The sequence below is a fragment of the Artibeus jamaicensis genome, unplaced genomic scaffold (genome assembly GCF_021234435.1).
Source record: "Artibeus jamaicensis isolate MK-2021 breed Jamaican fruit bat unplaced genomic scaffold, CSHL_Jam_final scaffold_1283, whole genome shotgun sequence".
Taxonomy (NCBI): domain Eukaryota; kingdom Metazoa; phylum Chordata; class Mammalia; order Chiroptera; family Phyllostomidae; genus Artibeus; species Artibeus jamaicensis.
Genome location: NW_026522028.1, coordinates 11398908 through 11422743, shown reverse-complemented (window position 1 = coordinate 11422743; position 23836 = coordinate 11398908). Strand labels below are relative to the sequence as shown.

General features: G+C 42.6%; 2 protein-coding genes across 6 annotated transcripts in view; both read right to left on the bottom strand.

The window, feature by feature from the left end:
* The window catches only part of PCYT1B (phosphate cytidylyltransferase 1B, choline), a 101853-nt gene that overhangs the window by 33022 nt on the left and 44995 nt on the right, over positions 1-23836 (bottom strand). For 2 of the 3 annotated variants that reach the window (XM_037142931.2, XM_037142930.2), the window contains exons 2-3: positions 22628-22727; positions 6314-6430 (exon numbers count right to left, since the gene is read on the bottom strand). In XM_037142931.2, coding sequence (XP_036998826.1) covers positions 6314-6430; positions 22628-22727 — 217 coding nt within the window. Of the gene's footprint in view, positions 1-6313; positions 6431-11344; positions 13280-22627; positions 22728-23836 lie in introns of those variants that run through there. The other variant, XM_037142932.2, reaches the window with a different exon arrangement.
* Positions 13527-15385, bottom strand: LOC119047486 (cytokine-like nuclear factor N-PAC). 3 transcript variants are annotated; one of them, XM_037142928.2, is made up of 2 exons: positions 14644-15385; positions 13527-14592 (listed from the first exon to the last, which is right to left on the bottom strand). In XM_037142928.2, the coding sequence occupies exons 1-2, from the start codon at positions 15328-15330 to the stop codon at positions 13687-13689; spliced, it is 1593 nt and encodes a 530-aa protein (XP_036998823.2). In that variant the 5' UTR covers positions 15331-15385; the 3' UTR covers positions 13527-13686. The 3 variants fall into 3 exon arrangements, with proteins under 3 accessions (XP_036998823.2, XP_036998824.2, XP_036998822.2); XM_037142929.2 differs by having other exon boundaries at positions 13527-14808; positions 15055-15385; XM_037142927.2 differs by having other exon boundaries at positions 13527-15385.

Below are 23836 nucleotides of genomic sequence, written 5' to 3'. Positions count from 1 at the left end.
GCACCCCAGGAAGGGTCTTGTTGCAGTGGGTCAGACTGCCCAAATGCTTCTTCAGATGAGTTGTTTTTTTTTCTTTAAGATGTTATGTACAGACAATACATTTACAAGTTATAAGTGTGTAAGATATGCTTTTAAAACAAACATGCGATCATTTTCTTGGCACCAAATCATGACTCACCTTCAGGACCAAATTTGGCCTCAGAGCTAGTAGAGCCAAGGGCCACACCCAGGATCCTTGGAAAAGCTCCTGGGTCACACCCTGCACAACCGAACTGTCAGCAAAACTGCTGGCCCTGCCTTCCCAGTGCAGCTAGAAGCCATGTTCTTCTTACCACCTTCACTGCTCCCGCCCATTCGTTCACCATCTCTCCCATGGCCTTACTGCAGTGGCCTCCCAACCGGTGTCCTGATTCAAGCCTCACACACCTCCTGTTCTCATCAGCCAGGATGATCCCCTTAAGTCCTCTCGCCAGGCTCAGGACTCTTCCCATCTACCCCAGAGTAAAAGCTAAACTCCTCCAGAGACCACCTAGCCCCTCCTGCAAAATCCACATCTCCACCCATTCCTTGCCTCTCTGACCACATCTTTTATTTTGCCCCAGTCCCTGGTTTCCTTCTTGTTTCCTGAAGCCACCACAGGTCAGGGCTTCGCGTTTTCTGTTCCCCAAATCTGGAACAGTTGCATTCCAAATGTCCACAGGGCTCACTCCCTGTCCTCTCTCGAGTGTTCCCCGACCACCCAATTCTAAATTGCAATCCTGCCACCACCCCTGGCAGTCCCCATCCCCTTGCATTGGACTTCTTGCCATGGTACTCCATCATCATATAATTGTCTTATTTAATTGTGTTTATGACTTGTGTTCCTTTACTAACATGTAACATCCCAGAGGACAGGAGCTTTTCTCGTTTCATTTTCTGATGGCCCACAGTAGGCCCTTAACAAATATTTGTTGAATGAATGAACAGTGTCTGATACATATAGATGCTCAGTAAATGTTTACTATGATTTACAGTAATAGATGTGCATTTATCTACAGGCATGTTTCAATACCGTACATGCAAGTAAGAGGCTAGTGTGTCTCTAGGTACACATATGTACGCCTATGTATCTCCTATACATGCTTCCTGAGATGCTGGATAGTCATATACGGAATATAATACAGTACAATAGAGAAAACAGTGTAGTGGTTGTTTGAATTACTGAAACACCATCAGCCACGTGGCCGGCTTGAAAACCTTGATGAGTATCAGAACCACCTAAAGACTTGTTAAATATAAAGATGACTGGGTCCCACTCCCCAAGATTTTGACTCAGTGGTGCTATGGTCTGAATGTGTCCCCCCAAATTCATATGTTGAAATCTTATCTCCCAAAGATGGGCCCTTCGATGGTACATAGTTAGTGAGGGTGGATTGTTGCCTTATAACAGAGGCTCCAAAGAGCTCCCTAGAACCTTCCACCATGTAAGAAAACAGCAAGAAGTGCCAGCTATGAATCAGGAAGAGGGCTTAGCAGGAGACCACGTTAATGCCTTGATCTTGGGCTTCCCAGAACCATGAGGAATAAACTTCTGTTGTTTTTAAGCTACCTGGTTTATGGTATCTTGTTATAGCAGCCCCATCGGACTAAGACAGTACGTCTGGAGGGGGGCCCAGGCAGCTCTGTTTTTGACAACCTTCAGGGAAGATTCTGATGCACGCAACATTTGAAAGCCCCTGAAGCATATTATGAATATCTTGAGTAAAGAGCCCAGCCTGTTTTGAATCACCCACCACGCCAGCTGTCAGGGGAGGCAGGGAGTAAGGCCATAATGACTGTTATGTATTGATTTACTGGCTGTGTTAGCTTTTGACTCCATAAACAGGAATCATTTATGGGCCAAGCTGTACAATTTAAAAATTGATCTAAGACTTTAAATGTTCTTTTAAGACTTTACTAAAATACTACCTCCAGAATCATATTGAGCAGAAATGGATTTCAGATCCATCAGTTTTCTATTTTAAACAACAGAAAACTAGGCCAGATTATATTCCACCACCACCCCCCCCTTTTGAACCTGCACCTGAACAATTTGGTATAACTTCTAGATGACTGAGATAATGGCCTCCTGACAGAGCGCAGAGAAAACCAACATCCTGTTTATGCCAATACAGGGTCCTATTTTCATATCCCAGGAGTGACCTCAAGAAGCAGCTGAACATGCTGACCAGTTATTGTCTAAACATTAATTACACCCAGAGTAGCACTGTTGTTCTTGAGTCTTGGCAAATGCACTCTGACAACCAGATGGAGAACTCTGAGCCATGGTGTTCCATGGATGAATTCACTGAGCTATCAGGGAGCTCATGCTGCAGCTAACCTACCCTGGCAGCTCCCTGTGCTCAAAATAAAATATTGCCGGTGCCTCAGAGTTAGGGGTGTGATCACTTCGTAAGTTGCATATATGTCTAATCACTATGCTGTACATCTGAAACAAATACAATATTGTACACAATTGAACTGTACTTGAAAATTTGTTTATGAAAAAAAATTTTAGATTAAAAAAATATTACCGGTACCCTCAGGAAAAATAAAATAAAATAGGGGTTGGACTTTGGATTTGGTTTGGGTTCTAATCCAAGCTCTGCTACTTGGATTTGGGTTTGGTTTGGGTTCTAATCCAAGCTCTGCTACACCTCAGTTGTCTGTCTTAAAACAAGGCAAAGTTTTCAGAACTAAATTTGATCATCAGTACAAACAGAGAGCCATGCTCAGTAATGTTTATCATTTATTAATAGCAGTAGAAATATAGGACCATTGATGGCAATACTCATTTGCGTTTTGGGCTATGTCCTTTCCCTGCCCCCGCTCCACACAGGTGCCTAGCCCCTCACTACAAACTACTCCCCAGAAGCTGTGAAGTTCAAGTTGCTGGCAGACGGCTTGCCATTCTGGCTACCGTTTCCCTTAAGCCAGAGATCCTTGGGGGAAATTCTGTTACGAAGAAGACACAGAGATAAGATTCCTCCAAATGAGGAAGGGACCAAAGGTCTGAGGAGCCCACAAGTGGCAGGTGCCAGAAGCAGAGCCTCTGGGGACGAGGGACATGCTGCCCTGAGCACTGGGGCTCCAGCTGGACATAGACCACAGGGGCCTTCACCTTGCTCAGTGCACCTGCTCCCTTCTAGTAACCTCATGGGCTCGAATGAGGAGCGCAGTGCAAAAATCGTACTGCACTGAAGACTGGAAGGCCCTCTCCTGTTTCAGTAAATATTTTGAAATTTTGTTTGACTCTGGGGAGCTGAAGCCAAACACGGACTGAAACTGAATTTCCTACTAGTCAGGCAAAATAGAGTCTCAGAGGAATATTTAATTTCAATTCAAATACAATAGAGCATAAACGCTTATTTATGAAGTAATGTTTATGTCTACTATAGTAAGAGTGGTATCAGGCTTATTATTATTTTTTATTCCCCTCCCACGAAGCATTCAACCAATGAATGCATAAATAAGTGGCACAAAAAATTGTGTCTCTGTCCCTTCTTCTCTAAAATCAATGAAAAACTTTGAAATTAGAAATGCAGGTAGTATAATCATAGTGCAAAATCATGGCAGTTTGTAGTGTATGTTACTGCCTAAAGTTGAGAAGTAGATTGTAGTACTTCCTGGTACTACACTAATTGTAGTTTCTGGTTTCTGACTCAATTATTCCTGCCAGATACAAGTATTTCAAGCAAGCGTTCGTCCATGCACTTGCCCAGACCACAGTGGCTGCACTGGCTAAGTCCTCGCTCCACCCAGGGGAATTCCTACAACAAACCTGCCTGCAGATGCAAGGGGGCCCACAATTAACAGAATAGGTTCTTTCAACTCCTCATAAGTGTTTATTTGCTAACTGCACACGTATGATCAAGGGCCAGCCTTTCAACCGCAGACTATCTATTCATAAAACGCTCCCTGTCCTCATTATAGAACTGTCTGCCATTAAGTTAGTTTGTGATACTCAGGAAATACAGTCTAAGGCAATGAATGGTCTTCAAACTAGGGCACACATACCCCTGAGGATACACAAAGACTTTTCAAGAGGTTATCCAAGCACAGGGAGCTGTAAAGGGATTAATTTCCAGATCAACTTCCAAGGGTCTACTTTCCTAAAATTAACAGGCTCAAAAAAAGCCTCTATGTCCAAAACTATGTTTATCCACTTTACAAAAGAAAGGCACCATGCAAACCTCACTGTGTTGCATTGCAAGGGGTGGGGAGTTAAGACTTCAGGCCAAACCAAATGGAAACCTTTTCAAATAGCTATTCAAAGCACCATGAACCTATAAAAGCTGCCTGTCTTGCACACATTTCTGATACAGGTGAAGCTGGGTCTTAGAAACGAAATACGGTTGCTAGGAGAATAGGCAAATTTTTGCCAAACAACTTTGCCTCTTCCTTCTCCTAAGTATTGTCAAAGGATAAGGATCTAGAGGGATGCAATTCAGGAATTCAAAGCAAAATGAGCACTGGAAAAAATATTGAACACTGAAAATTACTTTTTTTTTAAATTTTGAAAAGATTTTATTTATTTATCTTTAGAGGGGAAGGGGAGGACAGAAGGAGAGAAATATCAATGCATGGCTGCCTCTCGTGAGTCCCCTGCTGGGAACTGGCCTGCAACCCAGGCATGTGCCCTGACTGGGAATCAAATGTGATCCTTTGGTTCGCAAGCCCGTGCTCAATCTACTGAGCTACACCAGCCAGGGCTGAAAATTACTTTTTAATGTAGTTAAGGGTAAGCACGTTTTTCCAGCTCATCTCAATACTCATACTGGATATTTTTTAATTGATTTTATTGGGGTTACATTAATTAATAAAATTATATAGGTTTCAGGTGTACATTTCTATAATATGTCCTCAAACTCTGAGTCCTCTGAGGATATAGTTGGCTTTGTTCATGGCTTCATCCTCAGTGTACAGAAGAATACCTGCCTCATAATAGGATCTCAATAAACAGTTGTTAAATGAAGGGATTTTTCAGTCAAATCATTGTTGCCTAATTACCTAGACAGTTGCTAATATTAATTTACTGCTTCCTCCAACTTACAAGAGTATATGGAAAGTTACAGGTTTCCTTTGTTCTCATCTTTGGTGTGATAACTCAGGGCCATGGCGAGTATTCCTGTTAAGTGTGGCAAACACCTAACTACCTCCAAATCTGAGTCACCAAAATGACCAAAGCCTAAATACTGCAGAGGTCTCCCTAGGGTCCCAGCAACTTAGGACCAGACTCCAGGTAGCAGTGGTCTTCCTCTCAAGATAAAGGGAGATGAACAAGGGCTGGCTTCTCTGCCTGCCCCGGGTTCTCTCTGCACAACTTGTCCAGTAACCACTGCCTTTTACTGTCTCCTTCGGGAAAGAATTCCATTCAATAACCACATGGTCACCATCCTCAGCAAAATCTGTAGATGGGTTCCTCTTAAACATTCAAAAAGTAGTTTTAAACTTGCAGAAGATAATGAAATACTAAAAAAAAAAAACCCAAAACCCAGATACATAGTCTCTTATCAGCATCTTTATCTGCATGGTAGCAGCCTAAGAGTTGACGGTACATGGTTTATGTAATGCCACAAAAACTGCTCACAGGGAAAGAATCTGCTGCTCTCAGAAGCCACAGAGGTGAGATACAGGTTTTCCTAGTCTCTTTTATTCAAGCTGGAATCTGTAGGCCATCTGGGAAAGGAACACTTCATTCCACATATAACCTCTCTTCTCTCTGCACACGCTTATGCAGTCAGTCTCTTGACTGTAAAACCAAGATTACTTGGGTACATAAATCTCCATTTCTTAAACACACTGTGCATAAATTCAACTCAATGGGGCTGTTGTTAAGCCACTCATGTTAGCACATCATCCTAAGTGCTGTGGGTCACACAAAGGAAATAAACAACAACCTTGTTTACCCTTAGTCATTCTGAACCCCTTTCAGTTCGCCAAGATTTGACATCCGAATAATACTGCTTTTCTCCTAACCCTCTAGAAAACTTTAGAAACATAAATTGAATCATGTCTCAAACACAAGAAGAAAGGCATTAATAGAAACCACAAAGCAGTGGTTTCTTCTCTTTCTGGGGATCAGTGATCCCCTAATCATAATAATCACATGATATAATTTCCCCTATACTTTTTCAAATGCTTTACATTTCAGACAGTGAACATCTGAGTCAATAGGGAATAAACTGGGAGCCTTGACCACATGAGAGTTTAATGATGAGACTCTGAAAGGGATTCCTTTCAGGAAGCACATTATAAAGGAATTTTCTAGACAAAAAGAAAATGTACTTCTTACCTCCTACCAACAAGTAGCTGTTGGGAAATAGTGTTTTTGCTTGCATAAGTGCCCTTGCATGGCCTGAATGAAAGAGGTCAAATATTCCATCTGCATACACTCTGACAGGCCTGTCAACTGTCGGAGAAAGAAAACATCATTAATGGAACTGCAGAATTAGAAATCCCTGTTACCTGATTCTTCCATTGGTGTAGCAGCACAGGAAAGTTTACCTGGATAAAACACAAGGTCATGTACTATCAATTTCCTATTAGAGCACGAAATTAATTTTACAAAGAGGTTCTTCTGAGGACATCAAAAAAGGGTAAAAATATAACAAAATTATGACTGGCTCACATTAAGAACACGTATTTCTGGCTAATAGGAAAGACATATACAGAGCACTGGGGAGTTCTCTTGACCCAGAGCAGAGTCTCAGGGGTCAGCGCAGGCACATTCAGACAGACCAGGCATAACCAAAGGGTTGGTGGAGTCATCCCAGTGGGAATATCAAGGCAGGAGGAACTGAGGAGATCAATGAGAAGGATGAATGACTTTAGCCTTGAGCTTGGCAGTCCCGGATGAAGACCTGTCAGTCCTGTTCCCCAAGTCAGTGATATAGGAGTTGCTCATACTGCTCAGAGAGACAGTTACATATGCTTTTATCCCCAACTCCGTCACACTGGTAGCTAGAAATTAGCCTTAGTAGGAACATTTACCTACAGAAACTGGCAAATGCTACAAATCAGGGCCCATGTCCCCCTGGAGGGCTGATTGTTAAACATTTATCAGCATACTACTGCACAAGGATCACTCCATAACCTCTTTGGTAACATGAGAGAAGGGGAGGGGAAACATATACCCCCCAAAAGAGAGGAGAACCAGAGGACAAAAGTTACATGTGGTAGGGTGGAGCTCAGGGTGGGAGGTAAGCAACCAACGCTGCAATCTTTCCTAAGGAAAAAAGTCATAGCAGACACTCTCACAATGGCACACGGAGCTCTGGGAAGTGCCTTTCCATGAGGAAGGAGAACACACTTCACCACAGCTCTCTGGAAGCCAGGAGACTGAGCTAGAAAATGCAGGCTGACACTCTTGCTGAGCCAGCCCAAAGACCTAGCCCCTCCAATCATAGGGAGACACTGGAGGACACAGAGGTTGGGTGCCAAGTTTTACATCATTCTGGACTCTCACCAAAGGAACTACAAAGTGAGAAGATGGCAAACTACAAGCTAAATGTGGCAAACTGAACATACACACACATCTCCACTTCCTGCCAAATACCATTAAGAATTACAGAGAAAAATATTAAAAAGGTGTAAGAAATAAAAAGGCAATGACAGTGGATGAAGGATGTCCACAGCATTTTGGAAAGCTGATTGTCAAGTGCTGAGTGTCTACAGGAAGCAAGACTGGGGGGGGAGGTAGGGAAAGGGACTGCTGGGTTTTTTTTTAGAAGCCTAAGAGTCTTACTGATTTTTAAAACTATATGCATGTGTTATGTTGATGCTATAAAATAAAATTTAAGAAAGCAGTCAATGCAAACTTCAGTTGAGTGATCTTTAAGACTGAGATTTAAAATTGTGATTATTTCTTAATGTAGTACAACCACATTAATTTGGAGTATAAATTAAAAGAAATGTTACATTAATAGATTCAGATGGTAAAATGTTTCTAATAAATTAAATTTCTCTAATAAAAATACTGGAGGCTTTATGTAAGATAGGGGATTGCAATTATTTCCAATTATACACCATTTTGAACAAACAGAATTGCCTTCACAGGATTATCCTGTATTCCAAATAAAGCGCAGTAAATAGAAAATGCTTTGAAATAACAAACTGCCTAATGAGGGATCCTTGGTTTCAATGCTCTTATTCAATTTGAATTCAATTGAGGAAAATTTGTTTTAAGTTATAAACCCCAGGGGAAAGCAGATGGCAGTTTTACAGAACTTTTTCTTACTGATTCAAAGGTGATCAAGATAAATGGATTCAAGAAGCAAGGAAGAAAGAAAGTAAAGAATGATGACATAATTATTGAGAAAAAGGCCATTTAGTACATCTTTTAAGAGTATTTGTGGAGCTGATTTTGCAATAAGCCCACTTTTACAAATGTAATGTGTCAGCAATTTCTAGATTGGGAAACTCTACAGGACCAAAAGAAAGGGGGGGAGGAACTCTGCCTCTTCAACAAATAAACTTCAAGAAAAAAAGAGAAAGAGAGATGGAAGAGAAACCTGCATATTAAGAAATCTAAAAGACATATAAACATATTGTAATGTATAAACGTTATTTGGATTTCAGTTCAAACTATAAATAAACGATGACATAAGACAACTAGGAATTTTAATATGATATTAAAGAATTACCAGTAATTTTTTAGGTGAGATATTGGTCTAGTGATAATGCTTTAAAAAACAGTTACAGTCACACCTCAGTACTCGTTGGCTTCAGTGCTCATCAAAGCCTGTACTCATCACATTTTGACGAGAAAAAAAAAGTTTCAGCACTCGGTGCTTGCTCATGACTCACTGGTTTTGGCACTTGTCATGACTTCCAGAACAAATTAATAATGAATACCGAGGTATCATTTTATTTTATATACAGACACACAAATATATACATGAAAGTATAGGAAGCCCTATTCAAATAATTCAAGAGAGAAGAGTAGATGGGACAATACTGACCATGGTTTGGGTTGCAATTAAGTATGGGTGACAGACTCATGAGAGTTTATCATGTTGATTTATTTTTGTGTATGTTTGAAATTCTCCATAATAAGAATTTTTAATAGAATGTGTCTTTTTTTTAGTTTGTATGTTTTAACGTTTTGTTTGAGGTTTCTCTGGACATCCTTTTAGGCATCTGGGGATTCTCCAGAGCATCTATATTGGGAAGCGCTATAGAAGCACTATTGGTGCTTCTATATTGGTGAAGCTGGAGTTTAACAATTATCACAAGTAGGAGCACAGCTATTCCATGGCTACAGTTTAGAGACCTTAAGGTGGCTCCCAATGATCTTCTGCTCCCTGCTATTCACACCTTTGTGTGACCCCCTCCCTTTGACGTGTGAGTGGAACCTATGACTTGCTTGTAATAGAATCTGGCAAAGATGATAGATGGCACTCCCATGATTATGCTACAGTATATACGACTTTGTATTGCTAGCAGACTCACTCTCCCTTGGTGGCTTTGAAGAAGCAAGCTGCCACGTTGTGAAAGTGCCTATATAGAGGGCCACATGATAGGGAGCTGCAGGTTCCTCTAGGAGCTAAGGGTGACCTCTGCCTGACAACCAGCAAAAAGCTAGGTCCTTCGTCTCACAGTTGCAAGAAAATAAATTCTTCCAACAATCTGAGTAAGCTCGAAAGTAGACCTATCACCAGTCAACCCTCCAGATAACAACTGAGCTCTGGGTGACATCTTGAATACAGCCTTGTGAGACCCTGAGCAGTGGCCTCAGCTAAGCAAGGCTTGAACTTCCTAGCCATAGAAATTATGATGTAACAAATATGTATTGTTTGATTTGTTTTTACCAAAATACATATTGTTCTGCTTGTAGTGACCTTTTGTTAATTGCACAAAATCATGTTTTGTTTTTGCTATTTAAACACTATCATACGATCCTATTCTGAAAGACATGTTCATGAAAAACAAAACTAAAAATTCACAACCTTAAAAACCTAGAAGATGTCATTTAAAGGAAAAAAAGAGTCTCATCTAAAGAAAAAAACAGAAGGGGCTTTCTCGCAAGCTTTTTCACAAGTGTCACATTTTCTCCTTAAAAAGGAATGATTTCTCTTTTTTGAACATTTTCATGTTTTAATATGTATAACCGTTTTAATATTAACAATGCCTAGTTGGATATGTAATACCCTCTTTAGCAACTAATAGAATAAGTAGATAAAAAACAGTAAGCACACAGAAGATTTAAAAAGCATGATGATTAACCAACCTGACAACTTGATCTAGGCTATATTTATAGAACATTACAAGCAAATGCTATAGAATACCATCTTCACTGGAACACGTGGAACATTTATCAAAATGCACTGTAAACTAGCCATTAACGATTCTCAAAATGTCAAACAACTGAAATTATGGAGTATAGTCTCTAATCTAATTCAAGGAAATTAAAATAGAAATCAACAACAGAAAGATAACAAATTCCCAGATGTTTAGAAGTAATATGCTTCTAAAAATCCCATGCATCAAAGAAGACTCAGTGGAAATTATAAAATATTCTGGGTAACCCAAAGTAGCCTGTAAGAGGTTAAATTTATTAGAATATTTATATTACATACTTTAAAAATTACTAGGATTTTTTGTTCTTCTGCTTCAGTTTTTTTTTTTAAATAAATGTTTTGAGATATCACCTACTCTCAAGGACTCTCAAATCAAAAGGGAAGGATTTCAAAACAAAGATGAAACACCTTAACAGAAATATTCATTAAAAGGAACTTTACATCCTGGCTGGTGTAGCTCAGTGGATTGAGCATGGGCCTGAGAACCAGAGGATCATGGTTTGATTCCCAGTCAGGGCACATGCCTGGGTTGCAGGCCAGTTCCCAGCAGGGGACACACGAGAGGCAACCATACATTGATATTCCTCTCCCTAACCCTTCCCCTCTAAAGATAAATAAATAAAATTTTTTAAAAAAGGAACTTTACAGAATTCTCAACAATGTTAAGACAACACTGAGCTCTGGCCAGGTAGCTCAGTTGGTTAGAGCATCAACCCAATACACCAAGGTTGTGGCTTTGATCCCCAGTCAGGGCACATATACAAATCAACCAATGAATGCATAAATAAGTAGAACAACAAATTGATATTTATCTCTCCCCCTTCTCTCTCTCTCTTAAATCAATAAGTAAATAAGAGTTTCTTAAAAGAAAAAAACACTTAAAGACAACACTGAGTAACCACTTGCATTATAGCATCTTTCATTGGAATTCAAAATGCAAGTGAAATCAACTGTGCCAAAAACCCACTGGCAGAATCTTCACAGGCCACCTCATTTTATGTATATAATTAGATATCCCTCCTCACCTTTCACTTTGTATACTTCATTGGCTGCAGTCATCATTGTAGTTGGACGGTTGACGGCACTGCCCAGTGCGATGGCTGAGTGAAGATCCTTACGAATGTATTTCATGTGGAAATCAGGCTTAAAGTTTCCTTGCAGAATATTTTGGCACTTGTGATCTAAGATGATGCTGGTTAATTTTCCTTGGTTGAAGAGGTCCAAGAATGTCTACACGGGCTGACATGTCTCTTGGGTCCAGGTCAGCCCCTCAGCAATGGTGGCCCTAGCGTCCATCTAGGACACAGGTGGCAAACACAAGGCTGGAGGGCCGAATCCAGCCCTCCACCTTGTTTCTAGCCGGCAGCAGTGCCAAGCTCCTTGTCCCTAGTTAAGGAGTAGTTACATTTATACCATCCTAAAATGACATTTGACCCTTTGAAGGCAACCTTGAGGCTGATGTAGCCCCCGGTGAAAATGAGTTTGACATCCCTGACCTAGGAATATAACAGGCTTTGTGTTCAGACAGAAAAGAATTCAAAATCCAAATGAAATTGCCTGTTCTGAAAACCCACAGGCATCTTCCCTGCCCTCGCCCATATCTTCTAGGATGGGTGCTGAAAAGCAGTGAGAACAGGCTTCCGGGACGCTCACCTACAAGCTGACTGCTTGCTGCTGTCCCTGGAAAGTCCTGCTTTCACTTGCCTTAGCCAATCTCTTTTCAGTGCACAAAGGCATTTCTGGAGAGTTGGTTGCACACCGGTAGCTTAAACATGACATTCCTCATCACCTGGTCACCTGAGGCTGCAGGGCCCACAGGGTCCTCTGTTTAGTCTGTGCTGGTCTATCTTGGCCCAGAGCACAGGTAGCAAATACAAGACCCCCGGGCCAAATCTGGCCTTCTGCTTTGCTTTATGTGGTCCGGCACCTTGTTTCTGCCCGGTAGCAGTGCCGAGATCCTTGCTCCTAGATAAGAAGTAGTTACATTTATACAGTCCTGAAATTACATTTGGTCCTTTGAAGGCAACTGAGAGGCTGATGTGACCCCCGGTGAAAATGAGTTTGACATCCCTAATCTAGAACTATAACAGGCTTTGTGTTCAGACAGAAAAGAATTCAAAATCCAAGTGAAATCGCCTGTTCCAAAAACCCACAGGCATCTTCCCTGCCCTGGCCCCATGTCTTCTGAGATCCCATAACCTGGGTTGATGAGTGGAAAAGGGCCAAGGTCATGAGGGGGAGGGGCCCACACTAGTGCGGCCACCTCATTTTATGTATATAATTAGATATTATTCCTCACCTCTCACTGGTGGCCCTCAGAACCCCCTCCTCAAGGCCTGGAATGCAAATCTAAACACTAAAATAGCCTGTTGAGGAGTAAACTCTCACTATACCAAAACAAAAAGTCTGAACCCAGTCCAGGGGTCCACAGTGATGGTACCTTCCATGACTTCCAGGACAGGTGCTGAAGAGCAGTGAAAACAGGCTTCTGGGAGGCTCACCTACAAGCTGACTGCTTGCTGCTGTCCCTGGAAAGTCCTGCCTTCACCAATCTCTTTTCAGTTCACAAAGGCATTTCTGGAGAGTTGGTTGCACACCGGTAGCTTAAACATGACACTCCTCATCACCTGGTCACCTGAGGTTGCAGGGCCCACAGGGTGCTCTGTTTAGTCTGTGCTGGTCTATTTTGGCCCAGAGCACAAGTAGCAAACACAAGGCCTCCGGGCCAAATCTGGCCTTCCGCTTTGCTTTATCCGGTCCGCACCTTGTTTCTGCCCGGCAGCAGTGCCGAGATCCTTGCTCCTAGATAAGAAGTAGTTACATTTATACAGTCCTGAAATTACATTTGGTCCTTTGAAGGCAACCAAGAGGCTGATGTGACCCCCAGTAAAAATGAGTTTGACATCCTTAGCCCAGAGCCTCTCTGTGCAAGGAATCCAATAGGGACTGCGGAAATGACCGCAGCCTCTTTGCTCTGAGGGAAGCAGTGGGAAGGCTTCCAGTTTCCACTGCTGATTCTAGTTCCTCAACTGGGAGGAGTCTGAGATAAGACAAGCTTGGAAGAAGGGGTAAAAAAAAAAGTCAGGAAGCAGTTTCTGGGCGGCTTGTATCCTGGAGTAAGAGCGGGTGGAGGTGGGGGTGGGAACACACATCCACCTGTGCCTTGCCACAGAGCAGTCCTGCTGACACTCCTCCCTTTCCCAGGACCTTCAGGGGAAGAATAAATGCTGTGTGCTATACTAATGAGAAGTCTCAAAGTCTGTATAAAAGGAGATGAAAACAAGTAAATTGGTCCAGAGTAAAGTCCCAGGACCCCAACCCCGTGTGAGGAAGAGGGGGTCCTAGGGGAGATCGGGGGAGTAGGGGCTTAGTGCATGTAGGCCTGGGACAGGGCAGACATGCCGCTGTCAGCCTGGCTCAGTGCCTCAGCTCTTTTGTATACCTCACTGGCTGCAGTTGCCATTGTAGTCGGATGGTTGATGGCATTGCCCAGTGCAATGGCTGAATGAAGATCCTTAACAATGTATTTCATGTGGAAATCAGGCTTAAAGTTTCCTTGAAGAAAATTCTGGCACTTTGGGTCTAAGAAGATGCTGGCCAATTTTCCTTGATTGAAGATGTCCAAAAATGTCTGAGGGGACTGACCTGTCTCTTGGGCCAAGGTCAGCCCCTCAGCAATGGTGGCCATGAAGCTCCCCTGGACCATGTTCACAATCAGCATCATCTTGGCTGCACTGCCAACCTCACCTAGAAAGAAGGTCTTCCCCATTGCCTGGAAGCAGCTGCTGCAGTCCTCATATAAGCCCTTGTCTCCAGCTGCTAAGATCACCAACATCCCATCATTAGACAGCTGCTGGTTGCGTAAGACAGGGGCTTCCAGAAAGCGCCCGCCCCTAGACACAATCACCTGGGCCAGCTCGGTGACTGTGTCAGCATCCACTGTTGACAGGTCCACATAGCACTTCCCAGGGCAGATCCCTTGCAGCACACCACCAGGGCGCAGCACCAGATCCTTGGCTGCCTCTGAATCCGGCGCATAGGCAAAGGTGATGTCACAAGATGAAACAACTTCGGCGGGGGTTCTTCCTAGGCAGGCCTCCTCTTTCTCGGTAGTCGGGTTCCAAACAGTCACCTTGTGACCCGTTTTTAGCAAGTTGGAGACCATGCCATTTCCCATGAGGGTCAGGCCCAAAAATCCTATCTTTTTGTCTGTGGGTATGATGCTGCCATTCATGACCCCGCTGTCTGCTGCCTGGATGGAGACTGATCCAGTCTCATTTCCACTTACTTTGAACCTCTCTTTGATTTGCTGGTAACAGACAGCTGCCTTCCTGATTTGACTGAGCAGGAAGTGATCAAAGTGGGGGTCTGCGCTCGCAGGCTCACCGCTCGCAGTCCACTGCCCCTTAAGTGAGGCCACTGGTCCAGCTGCCGTCTCCTTCATGGTTCTAGACTCAGGAACGGCGAAGTTCTTTGGAGATTGCCTGTGCTTCTGGGAACCCTGCGGTTGGGCTCTTTTTGGAGGGGACTTGGAGCCTCCCTCTGAAGATTCTGAAGATCCTGAAGACACTGTCTCCTTTCCTTCTCCCATGTTCTTCAGCTTCCCTTCAGACAGAGACAGGCAACGCTCACATTTCTTATCACATGAGTCTGGCTGACTTCTTTCCCCACTGGAATTATCCCGATTCTTGTCTTCAGCAGAATTGTGAGACGGCGTCTGTTTTTCCTCGGTGGCTGTTCGGAGGTACTCTTCCACATCATTCACAGCTCGCCGGAATAGTTTTCCCTTGTGAACCTTTATTATTTCCTCCTTATGCGCATGATATGGCTTTAGCTGTTTCGTTTCCATCCAGGCATGATCCTCCATTCCAAAAAACTTCACAAAGTAGTACTTCTTTCCACGCGGTTTCCGCAAACTTTTGGGCGCAGTAATAATCTTTGCCGGCCAAGGAGGATATGGGCCGAGTTTCCCCCACACCAAATCTCCAAGCCGCAGACTCACAGGCGCCATTTTACCACACAACTACCGAGGACCACCACTACGACCACCACCACTACAATGATGAACAGGCTGCACGCGGAAGCTGAAGTCACCCAGGTGCTGCCTGTTGGACCGTGCTGGGCCACATGACGGAGTCAGCTCAGGGACTGGGGTCGGCTCACGGGGAAGAGGGGTGGCTCACCAGGAAGGGAGGTGGCACACGGGAAGCTGGACGGCTCACGGGAAGCTGGACGGCTCACGGGAAGCAGGACGGCTCACGGGAGGCAGGGCGGGAGGCAGGACGGCTGACGGGAGGCAGGACGGCTGACGGGAGGCAGGACGGCTGACCGGAGGCAGGGAGGCAGGAAGGCTCACGGGAGGCGGGACACCTCACGGGAGGCGGGACACCTCACGGGAGGCGGGACACCTCACGGGAGGCGGGACAGCTCACAGGAGGCTGAACGGCTCACGGAGGAGAAGCAGGGAGGCTCACAGAGAAGCGGGAAGGCTCAAGGAGAAGCGGGGTGGCTCACCAGGAAGGGAGGAGAGGCTCATGGGAAGGTGGGCAGCTCACCAGAAAGGGGGCGGCTCGTGCACCGTTTTACAGCACTAGGTCTATGTATGAAACGTGCACTGTTTTACGGCACTACGTCTGCGACTGAAACGTGCAATCTTTTACGGCACTGGGTCTGTGTCTGAGGTGTGCTCTGTTTTACGCCACTAGGTCTGTGGCTCAAACGGGCACTGTTTTATGCCACTAGGTCTGTGATAAAATGTTATATATCATAGAAAATTAATACAACGGCATTATACACTTTCTGCCCATAGATTATAAAATTTCTAAAGCATTTAAAGTAAATTCCTCTTTATCCTGAATGGTTACAATAAGTATATTAGATAAATGTGATGTTCTGGTAGAATGTATGTCTATATTACCACACACTGATAACTGTATTTTAAATAAACAAAACAAATTAGGCATAACACCAAAATGATGCTTGATATTTGCTTGAGGATCATGGATACAAATACTGACCATGGTACAGTACTGTGGGGGAAAGTCTGATTGTTTTAACTTTCTAGATACTACATTCCAAATTTTTATAAGTTATTCAGCACTTTGAAGTAAATGAAATGATAGGAGGAGCTATGCTTACCTCTCATCTCATACTACATACAAAAATTAATTCAAAATGGATCATAGACCTAAATGTAAGAGCTATAACTATAAAACCTCTAGGAGGAAACAGGAGAAAAATCTCAGTGAATTAGGCAAAAATTTCTTAAATAGGACCTGAAAAGGGTACACTATATAACCAAAAAAAACAAAGGTAAAATGAACCTTATTTAAAACTTACACTCTTCAAAAATGAAAAGGCAATTTATAGGGAGAAAATATTTCCAAAAAAATATATCAGATATTCGACTTGTATCTAAAATATATAAAGAGTTCCCAAAACTCAATAAGACCAATAACTCATTTTAAAAGGGGGAAAAAATGAACATTCCACCCCAAAAAGTAAATATATGGATGGCAAAGCTCATGAAAAGATGCTCAATATCATTAGTCATCAGGGAGATACAAATTAAGGACATAATGATATGCCACTTCATACCCCTAAAATGGCTAAAAAATTTTTTTAAATACTGACCATACCTATCAAGTATTGGTGAGGTTATAGAGTAACGAACTCTTACACATTGCTGGTCGAAATGTAAAATAGTACAATTGTTTTGGAAATCAGTTTGGTGTTGGTTTAAAAGTTAAGCCTACACTTACAGGTTATGCTATTTCTTGGTATTACTTCAGATTCAGGTAACAACAAAAAAGGGTAGTTATTCATTTTTTATTATGGCTATTAGCAACCTACATTTAAATAATGCCTTAAAAGTATATATGACTTATAAAACCCATATTTCACTTGATCTTCACATCAACTTTGTAAAGTAGGTAGAGTGGACTTAATATTCTCATTTCATAGAGGAACAAATGGAAGCTCAGCCAAATTAAGCAGTTTACAGTGTTATACAACCAACCTATGAATTCCCAACACCCAGCAGTTGTGGTAACTAGTATTGTTTTTGTATACAATTGATGCGCAAAAAGTGGCACAGAAATTAACCTTTAAAACCTAACAGTTACATATTCTATAAAGTTTACATAGTTTTATATAAACTTTATACCTCCCTTCTAAAGCCAGCAATACTATTTTCAATAGATAACGATGTTCGCTTTTTAAATACATTAAAGTTAACAAAAGAGAACATTAAAGAAAAATTAAATAAATAATAGTATAGGTGGCACACAAACAAAACAAGAATCATTAAGGTAACTTTTGAAAAATGAATTTAGAAACTCTACACACTGTGGAAACAGACTAATATAAATCCCCATTCTGAGAAGGAAAACAGGAAATTGGAACTGAGTTCCCTTTTGATGAAAAGGAACCTACGAAATGCTCACTTGAACTTTTCCTTTACCACAAGACAGAGGACTGATTCTCTCTGTCTCAGGACACATACTAAACCCCGTAGATGCATAGCTCCACAACTGGACTAGTTAAGCTAAGGTCAAAGGTGCCGACTCTGACTGCCCTACTATTTTTCGTGATGTTTCATCATCCTTGTGACCTTACTGATGAGGCCCAGAAGCTCAGAGCTATGACCAGAGTTTGTCATTACCTCCTTTAGAATTTATATGCTAGCCTTTGTTTGGGCAGATCTAAGATTGTGAAACATATTGTAGGCAATTGTATTGAGTCATAAAAATAGGGCTAGTGGAAAAGATAGTGAAAGACTTCAGTTATAACTATAATCTTGAAGCACATTATAAACCCCTAGTGCGGGTCTGTTTTGTCTTTTTTGATGGAATGCTCAAGACAGTGCCACAAAAAGGTAATTGCTTACTACTCTTGAAAATTACCAAACACTTCAAAAAAGTAATGTTTTTCTCGTTTTCTTTAAAGAGCAGTACAACAGCAAGATTTAAAAAATGTGCTCTGAGCTTTTCTAGTAACAGTACAATACTTCAACAATTATTTAGGATAATCTTCCTGTCACTCCCTTCATCTACTATCAACAGTTACTCTTCAGCAGCAGTTCTTGCAGAGTGGTCCCAGGACAGGCAGCATCAGCATCCTCTAAGAACTTGGAGATGCAAATTCTTGAGCCCCACCCCAGACCTGTCTGATCAGTAGCTGCAGCCTGTTTTAACAAGCCCTCCAGGGGATTCTAAGTAGCATGCTGAAATCTGAGGACCATTGCTCTAATAAAACAATGGTTATCAGAGCATTCCAGGTAACGAAAGGACTAACATTTCTAAATAAAGGAATTTCTAATTGAAGTTCCCCAGCTAGGTGCCCATCTCAAGATTCTCTTGAATAACTTCCCAGGGTCATCACCTGAAATAAGAGGGGAGAACTTCTCTTCTAAGACTAGGAGTTCAGCTTTCCTCTGTCTCACTCCTCCTGCAGTGACCCATGTTCAACAGAGCCCACCGCGCAGCTCTTTCAAAATGAAACACTATCTTATTCTAGCTTTATTCTCTGGGTTTAAACTGCATGGCAGTTAGGCAGTGTGCAGGCACCCGATCTCACCCAATTAGCTTGATGCTGGCTCAAAGCATCAGACCAGCTTTCTGTGATTCTATTTCTACTTTTTAAAAGATTTTATTTATTTTTAAAGAGCGGGGGAGGGAGGGAGAAAGAGAGGGAGAGAAACATCAATATGTGGTTGCCTCCTGCACACCCCTTACTAGGTACCTGGCCCGCAACCCAGGCCTGTGCCCTGATTGGGAATCAAACCAGTGACCCTTCGGTTTGCAGGCTGGTGCTCAATGCACTGAGCCACACCAGCCATGGCTAATTCTATTTCTAGAAAACAGGCTCCTTCTCTTGTCCCAAACTTCCATTCATTCATTCACTCACGAAATATTCACTGAACACACAGTACTTGACAAGCACACCTCCAAGTACAGGTGAAACAACAGTGAGTACAACAGACAACTCAGCCACTGCAGAAGATCACAGCTACTTTCTGCCCGTCTTGTTACTATACCTTCCAACCTCCGGTTCAATACCTGATCATGTTTTCTCTGACCTCCATGGTCTGCTGTGGCTTGTTTTCCACAGGGCAGCCTGATGTGGAGGACAAAACAGGGTTTTGACGTAAAAGATACTTTGGGGTCAAATCCTAGCTCTACCCAGTCAGCTAGGAAATGTGGCAAATAACTTTTCAGTTCTCCAAATCTCATTTGCCTCATCTGTAGAAAGGATACACTCATATCCATCACACACAGTTTTTGCAAAAACTAAATGAGACACATGCAGAGGCGTGCAACCTGCGGCCTGTGGGCCGCATGCATCCCAGGATGGCTATCAATGTAGCCTGACACAAAATTATAAATTTACTTAAAACATGATGAGATTTTTTCGTGATTATGTATCGCAATGTATTGAATGTGTGGCCCAAGACAACCCTTCTTCCAGTGTGGCCCAGAGATGCCAGAAGGTTGGACACCCCGGAGGAAAAAGCACCCGGCTGATTTAGATTAAGTTAGACTTGGCTTCCGTTTCCTTAGAAAAAGTTTTGTTTTCTCCTTGGGCCTAAAGCTCATCCTTGAACTTTAGGTCAGATCTGTTCTCTTCACAACTACCTGGACTTTCATTTCATCTTTTGGATTTACCTAGGCTATTTGTTAAAAATGTGGATGCCTGGGCCTCAACCCAGATTGAGGGGTGGTGGTGAGACAGCAGGAAATTTGCTTCTTTAACAAACTTATCAGGTGATTTGCTGCACACAGAAGGATGGGGGGAACAAGTGGTTTAGCTGCTGTGAACTACTGTCCCAAGCCACTTCTCGCCTTTCCCAAAAAAGTAACAAAAAAGCTTACTAATTTGGCCTGCTCTCTTCCTCACCTCACCCTCTCCAAGCTGCAGTCCTCACTTAACATCATCAATAGCTTCTGTGACTTTAAGTGAAACACTGTATAATGAAACCAGTTTTACCATTGGCTAATTGATATAAAGAAGAGTTTGGTTCCCATAGCATCTTATTTTTTTTTATTGTTGTTCTATTACGGGTGTCCCAATTTTCCCCCATTGCTCTCCCCTGCCCCCAACCCCCACCCCGCTCCCAGAGTCAATCCCTGCCCTGTTGTCCATGTCCGTGGGTCATTTATTCTTTAGTCCCTTTCCCTTCTTTCCTCCCTTATCCCCCTCCCCACTCCCCTCTGGTCACATTCAGTCTGTTCCTTGTTTCATCTGGTTGTATTTTGCTCATTTGTTTTTTCTTTGTTTGTTTGTTTTGTTGATTAGGTTCCACTTATAGGTGAGCGCATATGGTATTTGTCTTTTACCACCTGGTTTATTTCACTTAGCATGATGCTCTCCACTTCCATCCATGCTGATAGGAAGGGTAGGAGCTCCTTCTTTCAATGTTATAACGAAGCAACATTGAGGAAAATGACTTTATTAAAGGACCCACTGTACTCTTAAAGAAGAGGCAGTGTCATGGCTGAGAGCAAGCTCAAACACAAAGAGGTTTGAGATCAAATCAAATCTCAGCTTCACTACTCACCAGTGGTTCTCAAAGTGTGGTCCTTCAGCAGAAGTATCACCTGGGAACTTGCTAGAAAGACAAGTTCTTAGGCCCCACCCCAGTTGGACTGAATCAGAGACATCGAGGGTGAGGGCCAGCCATCTGTGTTTTCACACGCCCTCCAGGTGATTCTATGCGTGCTCAAGGATGAGAGCCAGTGCCACTTACCAGCTGACTAATCCTGTGCGAAATCACAGCCTCTCTAAAGCCTTCATTTCCTCACCTATGATATGCTAAAAGTACTAACCACATAGCGTTGACAGTGAAATGACATGATACAAGCAAGGAACTTAATAGTAAACAGTTAATAAATATCCATTGTTATTATTAAGGAGACTGTCCTTTGTCCCATGGATTCTATTAAACTTGGGATGTTTGTTCTGGAGCCATCTTACAGGGCTAATCAGTCTGATTTTCCACTCCATCCCAACCAAATGGAATAGCATTCATTTACTACTGCACAGCTCTCTACTTGCACACCTTCACTGTTCCTGTTCCACTTGCCATAATACCTTTCCCTTTTCTGCCCACATTGTCCAAATCTTACTTCTTCCAAAAGGATCAGCTGAAATAGCCTGACTGCTCCAGGCCAAATGAATCGGCCTTTCTTAAAACCATCAGTTTTCATCTGTGTTGTAGGATTTTACCCCTAAGCCAATGATTTTCAATCTTTTTCATCTCATGGCCACATAAACTAATTACTAAAATTCTGCAGCACGCTAAAAAATATTTTTTTGCCAGCTATTATTGCATTGGCCATTGTCAGTTGTTTTTTTTTTCATTTGAGAATCTAAGGGAAAAGAGGTCAGTGCCCCTGACTAAATAGTCAGATATTGCAAGTTTTAAAAATCCTTGCAGCCCTGGCTGGTATAGCTCAGTGGATTGAGCGCGGGCCTGTGAACCAGATGATCGCGGTTCAATTCCCAGTCAGGGCACATGCCTGGGTTGCAGGCCATTTCCCAGCAGGGGACACACAAGAGGCAACCATACATTGATATTTCTCTCCCTCTCTCCTTCTCTTCCCCTCTAAAGATAAGTAAATAAAATCTTAAAAAAAAAAATCCTTGCAGTACGCCAGTTGAAAATTGCTGCCCTAAATGTATGCATGCTACTGGTGGGTTTATTTCGTATCTGGTTGTCTTGTCTCTTTATAATTAAGCTCTTGGGAAACAGAGGCAGTACCTTATAGTTCTTTTTAAATCTCTGCCCTGTCCAGCTCTGGTTGGTATCCACGAAAGGAGTGAAAGAATGAACTCCTAGCTCTTTAATTTAAGGCACACCTGGAAAAACCTTTTCACAACACAGACTTTTAAGAATAGTACTAATTAAAAAAATAGTACTAATTATGCAGCTTAGGTTTGTATAAGCCTCCACAGTTTAAAAAATGCTTCAGAGTTTTTAACCGAGTCTAGTTGTCACAAAAACCTGCGAAGATGGTATCACCATCGTCCCTGTTCACACATGAGGAAACAGATTTAGAGCTTTCTTGTGACTTGCCCAAGACTGTAGAACATGGCAGACCTGGGGCTCCAACACCGACATCTCGCCGTATCTTTTCCTTGGCTACTTTGCTTTGTCACGTCTATTATTGTTGGTGTTATCCTTGCACTGTGTCATAATCTCTAAATTCAACTCTGAATGACAGCGAGTGCTGCTCCAATAATCACGGGCCTTTCTGCTACTTTGGATGTCCAGACAGGGCTCATTTGGAGGGGAAGTCCAGCCTCACCTGGTGTTCCTAGGCGGGCTTGAGCAATGGTCAGTTTTTCATGGGGCGCTTGGCACTGGCAGCTGACTTCGTCTGCAAATGGAGCAGGAGCAGTCAGAGTCTAGAAGGGAAAAAGAGAAAGGGGATACAGTCTGACAAACTTTCCGTAGGCACTAACTTCCCCAGCAGTTTTATTTCTGTTGGCTACACAGGTACGATCAAGAAGTAGAATTTATCCGCTGAGTCTTTTAGAGAAATAGTGTACTGCTAGAAATAAAAACAGGGACATTGGCACTGAAACCTTTTTTTAAAAACTGTTGCTTCGGAAATAATAAGAGCTCGTTTGTGTTTACTATATGCCAGGTACCAGATGAGGTACTCTGGACATATTAATTCTTTTAGGCCTCACAAACACCCTGTGATGGCTAGCTCCTTCTACCCTTCTATAGTATTGCGTAATACCATCTCTATTTCACAGAAAAGGAAACTGAGGCTCAGCAGGTTTAGGAGGTATGCTACGTCATGCCCTTGGAAAGTCACAATGCTCAGCTTTGAATATTTCACAACCAGTACGGGCAGGCTTCAAGCAGTAAGACTTACCCACACCCTGGGGTACTCATCTGGAAGGAATGCCATACTCAGCAATGAGAGACATAATATATTTCACACACAGCAGCTTGGCCAATCACAAGATCTGATGTCTCTTCAGTGCAAAGGCCAAAGACGTTATCTGTTCCCTGGAATCTAAAAAGCACAGTATTTCTGGCAGGCTGCAGATAACTACTCCTGTGGTAGCTCCAACAGCCACCAACGGCTGAGGCCCCGCCCCAGGCAGCTGGGGCTGGGGCTCTGGGGAGCGCTGAGAGAGAGATGTAGTCACTTGGAAGCATGCCCAGGAAGTGGCTCTGCATTTTTTAGTCAGCCTCTTAAAATGAAAACCTCACTCTCTCCAGACAGAGGAAGACAGAGCGTGTGGTGTTTTTGTAAAGAGGGCAAATGCAATCCAGAGTTGTCCATTCGTGATCTTTGAACTGTATCATTATCCTGGTCACTATATCTGCTTTGGTATTTTTTAAGCTGAAGTTACTGTAAACATTACTCATATTATTGCCTAGATTGCTTCTTAGAGATAGACACAGGTGTTCCTCAACCTGGCAAAACTCAATGGAAGAATGATCCACACATTTTAAGAGGGGCTGTGACCCACTTCTGCCATTCATTTATTCATTC

What these genes read in the sequence shown, in the direction of transcription:
- LOC119047486 (XM_037142927.2), bottom strand. Translation starts at nt 15,330, where the DNA reads ATGGCGCCTGTGAGTCTGCGGCTTGGAGATTTGGTGTGGGGGAAACTC.